The sequence below is a fragment of the Meleagris gallopavo genome, chromosome 2, assembly GCF_000146605.3.
Source record: "Meleagris gallopavo isolate NT-WF06-2002-E0010 breed Aviagen turkey brand Nicholas breeding stock chromosome 2, Turkey_5.1, whole genome shotgun sequence".
Taxonomy (NCBI): domain Eukaryota; kingdom Metazoa; phylum Chordata; class Aves; order Galliformes; family Phasianidae; genus Meleagris; species Meleagris gallopavo.
In genome coordinates this window covers 66,427,631-66,433,831 of record NC_015012.2, presented here as the reverse complement: position 1 = coordinate 66,433,831, position 6,201 = coordinate 66,427,631, and the positions used below count along the sequence as shown (strand labels likewise).

At 38.2% G+C, this 6,201-nt stretch overlaps 1 protein-coding gene across 2 annotated transcripts in view; it reads left to right on the top strand.

Moving 5' to 3' along the window:
* The window catches only part of AFG1L (AFG1 like ATPase), a 63,532-nt gene that overhangs the window by 28,011 nt on the left and 29,320 nt on the right, over positions 1–6,201 (top strand). For both annotated transcript variants that reach the window (XM_019613069.2, XM_010707533.3), the window contains one exon: positions 1,441–1,499. In XM_019613069.2, coding sequence (XP_019468614.1) covers positions 1,441–1,499 — 59 coding nt within the window. The remainder of the gene's footprint in view (positions 1–1,440; positions 1,500–6,201) is intronic.

The following is a 6,201-nucleotide window of genomic DNA, read 5'->3' as shown; positions in this document are numbered from 1 at the left end:
TTTTTTTTTTTTAGTTGAACAGTATAAAATCAGAACTAATTTAGCTAAGTGAACTACAGATTAGCTCAGCGCTGGGGCCTCGCTCACTTGGGATCCGTCCTCATGTTTGTTGAATCACTACTATCACTACTCTCTGAAGTTCAGGAGAAATTCTTATAATTTGGGTATTCCACCTTACATCTTAATTTGTTGATTTGTGACCATTATTGTCATGTGTCTGTTTTTTAATATGTATTATTCAACCTGAATAGCATTCATTTCTACTACCTACTCAGCAGAGAACATCATAGAATCATAGGATAGCTTGGATTGGAAAGCACCTTAAAGATTACCCAGTTCCTGCTGTGGGTACGGTTGTCACATCAGTAAAGGCTTCTCTAAAAATGAGCAATATTGCTGTCCAGGCACTGATCATTGCTTGCTGTTTGTTGTTTTTGTTTTTGTGTTTTTTCCCTGTTCTGCTCCATATTTGTAAATGCTTACGCTCTGTGTCTGAAATCTTTCCATTGAGAGGAGTGCTGGATTAATGCATTATGTTGTATCAAGGTTTAAGACTGAATTAAGAAACTCCCCTATTGTAAATACAAAAGAAAAAAGTGGCTTTTTCATTAGCAAGCAGACGCACTCAGCAGCTGACCATTAGTGATGTGTTTAACCATGTTACATTTCTGTCCCAGTGGAGCATGAGGGGAAATACTAAGGTATAGTATATGAGGGACCCTGGTTTATTTTCACCACCAAAATTATTGTTGTTTTCCTAATCCTCATAAAACAGACATAATAATTCTTTTATGATTATATTAGAAGTTGGATAGTTTCTCTAAGCACAGATCTTCATTCCATTGCACAAAAAAAACTTAATATTTTTTGTATTCAGTTACATTTTGAGCAACTTCGCATAAGGCTGTTTTTTGTTTATTTGTTTTTGCCTTAGAAATGACTATTCTTGTCCCTTTGGAAAAAGAGTGCACCTGGTACAATTGCTAAAGGTTAAAGTTTACCAAACTACATTGAAAAAGAATTATATTAACTTCTTCAATACAAGTTGCTTATTTTAGTTCAATCTGAGTCTTTCCCTTCTACCCAATAATTTATATTTAGCAACTGTACAGTGACAGCCTTATAACAGTTTACTTTGAGCATTACAAATCATTTTTGTATCCTTTTTTTAATAGATGTCTTCTGCTAAAATCAGTTCTCATTAGATGTCTCATCTTTTACTCTGTACCTTTTCCAGACTTTCTAAGGGTGTTCCTTTCTTACTTGAGAATGTAATGAATTTTTATACAGTAAGAGAACAGAAATCAATTTCAGCTTTCCTTTTTCCACTTTTGTTCCTTATCGCTCTAGCAACACATTTTTATTTGCAAGTCTAAAAGACAAGCTCACATTGTTATTAAGACTAAGTAGCAAAACTGGTACTGATTTCCTTTCTTTCAGATCTCTATAAAAACGGTCTTCAGAGAGCTAATTTTGTACCATTCATTGCTGTGCTGAAGGTAAGGAGAATCACTTTATAAATGCTTTTCAATTTTGCCTGCTGTATTAATCAATTTGATTTGGACAGGATTGCTTTGATACTACTTAGGCTGCTCTGAAAGAAATGCCTCCTACTTATTTCCATGGAAACTACAAAAGATACAAAGAGCATGATAGCACTATTTGATGGAGCAAATTCTCAACTACAAAACACTATTTTTCAACACAGTTGCCATCGTTAGCTATGCATTTTTGCCAGCAATGAACAAGAGCCTGCATGCTGCACTCGTAAAAGTCTGCACCAGTGGGGATGACCCACTGTTTCACAGCTGCTACAATGGCATTGTTGCTAGGAAAATGTTGCCCACACAGTCCATCTGTCATCATCCCGAACAGATGGAAGTCAGAAGGCACCAAGTCTGGACTATATGGTGGGTGCGGTAGGACAGTCCAGCCAAGACTGACAGTGTTCTCCGTGGTCTTCAGAGTGGTACAGGGCCTCATATTATCATGTTGCAAGAGAAGGTTCATCCTCCTCTGGTCTGACTCCAGAAGTTCAAGCCTTCAGCTTAGTAAGCACTGTGATGTAGTGGTCAGAGCTGATAGTTTGCTCAGGTTTCAGGAAATCCCAAAGAATAATCCTTTTCCTATCTCAACAGACATTACACTTCACTTTACCCACTGAGAGCTGCATCTTGAACTTTGGTAGGGAATTCATACGTCACCACTCCATGGACTGCTGTTTTCACTCTAGCTTGTAGTGATGACACCATATCTTGTCACTGCTCATAATATACTCCAGTAAACTGTCACGTTCAGCCTCGTATTGGTTCAAGTAGATCCTGACAAACTTGCATACAGTCTTCTTTTGGTTCCTGTGTGAGCATCTGTGGGACCTACCTGGCACAAACATTGCAATATTCCAGTGCTGCAACTGTCATTTCCAATGCATTGATGCCAGTATTCAGTTCTGTACACAGTTCCCTGGTTGTAATCTGCTGATTTGCATGGATGAGCTGATCAAAATGCTCTTCATTTTGTGGTGTAACAGCTGTGCACGGCTATCTGGAGTGTGGCTTGTATTTCACATCATTGTTGCCACAGCTGAAACATATCATCCGCCACCTCATTGTGCTCACATCTACTGTTTGGTCTCCATCAATGTTCAGCAAGCATCAATAAATGTCAATGGGTGCCATCTTTTCTGTACAGAGGAATTCAGTCTGTACTTCCATGTCAGACACGATTCTGTCAGACTGCCCTTCTGCTGCCATCTTTCACATGGCAACAACATGTAATTGGCGGGAACGTTCAACCTCTACTGCCATATACTCAACATCTGTCTCTGACATCATGGGCCAACATAATGAAATAGGAGGCATTACTTTTGGAGCAGCCCCTGTAGTTTCCAGATAGGATGTATATGCCTGGATCAAAAATAATTGAAAGTAAGGCAAAGGGGAACTTTTCCTCTCTAGAACAGATATAGTTCTAGAACAGGACATTTAGTATGAGAAAAAGTTTGCCTTTTTGGCTGAAGCAGCAGAATTTGTTTGCATGGGACTTTCTTACTGTCGTGTGACGTAGTAATTCCTGTAATGGTGATACAGTATTATACTTGTGGACATTTTACATTTATTATACCAAAAAACCTCTATATTCCTAAGGTTTAAAGAAATTAGTATTGTTAGTATTGTGCATGTACCTTTGAATTACCTTGTTTGTGGATCTGTACGTTTTTTTCCCCTCGTGTGGAAGTGTACTTCTGAGTCTGTATTTGCAAGGCTTTGTGTGATGCCCAGCAGTTCCAAAGCATGCTCCCTGGAGTGTGACGTGTGAATTGCTTCATTTAGGTGAAAAAATGGAGCATACTTCATAAATGTGAATAATACAATCGTTCACTTTGCTTTTAAAAGAATATATGCTGAATTCACATTTTAAGTTCTGGATGAGTTGCAAATCTTTCTAATTCCCAAACTGTGACTGTATTGTTACATTATTGAGGGCTAGCCTGCAGCTGGTGAGGTTAGCATACAGCCCCTGTATTTGAGTCTATCTGGACTGACATGACATGCAAGGTGCAAATAACAGCACTTACTTTCTTCACAGTAGCGTTGCCAGTGTAAACACATAAATAAGGTGAACTATATCAATATCTAAGAAGAAAGGGAAGAAATTGAGGTCAGGTTTGGATTAATAAGGAGTTTGGAATTGCAGAATAGATAAATTGGTTGGATATTTCTGCTAAGGTGGTCAACAGTGAGGTAGTTAAGTGCCTTGGACTTTCAGTGGGGCATGCTGGAATTATGAGATTACTTAATTGCCTAACCACCTTTGAAAATCCTAACTGATGTAGATATTTGAACAATTACCGTTTTCCAAAGTTAATATGCTGTATACATAGGCAACTCTACATATCTCAGAATGGCCATTTATAAAGTCAGGGAGGTTGCCACTGAAAGTGGTTCTTAACAGGATGGCTTTAAAAAAGTAAGAAATGTAAAAACAAGTGAACAACTATAACCACTTTAGATTCTTAACAAGGGCTTATTTTGTAGCTAAAAGATGCGTGATAGCCTGTAATCGTAGAACATTTTCATTACATACGTTTGCTTTTCTAAATGCAGCATCATTCTCAGCATCTATGACAAATCTTGCTTTTCCTTGCTGTTAACCCATCTTTTCTATGTATTCTTCCTGGTTAGCTCTTAGTTTTCTACCTTGATAAATATAAAGCTCTTGTATTTCACTTATGATCAGACTAAATGACTATCTGTCATGCGTGCTTATCTGTAGTTTGCTTTTACTTTACCTTTGGCTAGCAGAAGAAAAAAAGTAGAATGTAGTTTACACATACAGAATGTCTCATTAGGGCTGGGAAAATAAATGTTACAAAAGGACCTCATGGATACGGTGATGACAGAAACCCTAATGATTGGTGCATTGGTTTAGAGATGCAGTTGAGGATGGAGTAATGTGACAAGAAATAAGTAGTACAACATAAACGAGAGATGCGCAGACATTACCATAATAATGAGTGAAGGGAGAAATGAAGTTTGAATATTCTACTCAGAAGGACATTTCTAAAATTCTGGATTGCTTGTTTTTTCCCCTCCTATGTCTTTGTGTTTTAATACAACTCTAAACATACCTGCCTTTAATATAAGTGTTCAGTGTTACCAAAATAGTATGATTCTTTCTCAAAACATAATGCTTGAAGAACAGATTAGATGAAACTTATCAACAGATGTTTCTCTGACCTTAATTGGAAAGTGGAAAGGTGATGACAAGTCATTAAAAACAGTAATAATTAATAAAATATCCAAGTCTACATTTTGAATTCAGCACATCAGAAGCAGGCATTAGAAACCTCATGAATGGAATGTATTTTGAAGTAAGATTTTAACAGATGACTGTTACATTTCAAAGGCACGGATATAAAGAAACCAGTCTTCTGGTTGTGGTGGCTTGAGAAGTGCAGATTTAGGTCTCCTGCAGGTGCATACAATCTACATCATGTATCCCTGTATCTTTTCTCACTGCAGTGGTGTTACTGCATGAAGGAGCTTCCTCAGCTGTTCAGAGTTCCATGTGTGTCTTTAGGAAGTGGAAAGATGATATTTTTTAGGATTCTGAACTAAAATATAATAGGAAAATACTACATTGGATATTGGCAGATCTTTGATTTACTACCTTGTGTATCTTCAGCTCATTCTAAGCCATACGTGTTTGTGTTATTTTTATTGTAATCCAACCTGTTTCCTGGAAGTGGCTTTGATAACTTGGACTAACTTCTTGTCTTACTTTTCTTTGGATTCAGAGCCTCCTACCCTGCCTTTGCTTGGGATTTGTTTTTCTCTTTCTTTCCTGTCTTTTGTGACCAGAAATCTTAAGATAAGACCTTAGCACTGGAAGTAATTCAACATATGAGTGTTAAATTCCTTCAAATCATCTTAGGAAGATAGGATGAATGGAAGATATCAACAGCGTTTCTGTGAAGAGATATTTCACTTGAAATGGTACAGATTTCAGGGTCCTATTCTACAAAAGTGGAGTGAGTAGTTCCTAGATACCCTGTTAGCTGTAGCAAAACTCTTTTTCTCTGTCATCATAGAATCATAGAATCACAAGGTTGGAAACGACCTATAAGACCATCTAGTCCAACCGTCTTCTCATTACCACTGCTACCACAAGCACTAAACCATATCTCGCAGCTCCTCATCCAGACGCCCCTTGAACACTGCCAGGGACGGTGACTCCACCACCTCCCTGGGCAGCCATTCCAGTGCCTGACCACTCTATAAGAGACAAAGTTTTCCTCGTGTCTAACCTAAACTTCCTCTGGTACAACTTGCGACCATTTCCCTGGGTCTTGTTTGTTGCCTGGGAGAAGAGGCCAAACCCCTCTTCACCCCAACCTCCCTTCAGGAAGTTGTAGAGTGCAATGAGGTCTCCTCTGAGCCTCCTCTTCTCCAGACTAAACAATCCCAGCTCCCTCAGCCGCTCCTCATAAGACTTGTGCTCCAGACCCCTCACCAGTTTCATTGCCCTTCTCTGGACATGCTCCAGGGCCTCAACATCTTTCAATATGAATAGTGAAATATACTGATATATATATATCATATATATATATATACACACACACACTATAACTATTCATATTCATATGATAGTGAAATAGTTTCCATCTTAAATCTGGGATTTGTTTATTTTCATCTTTGA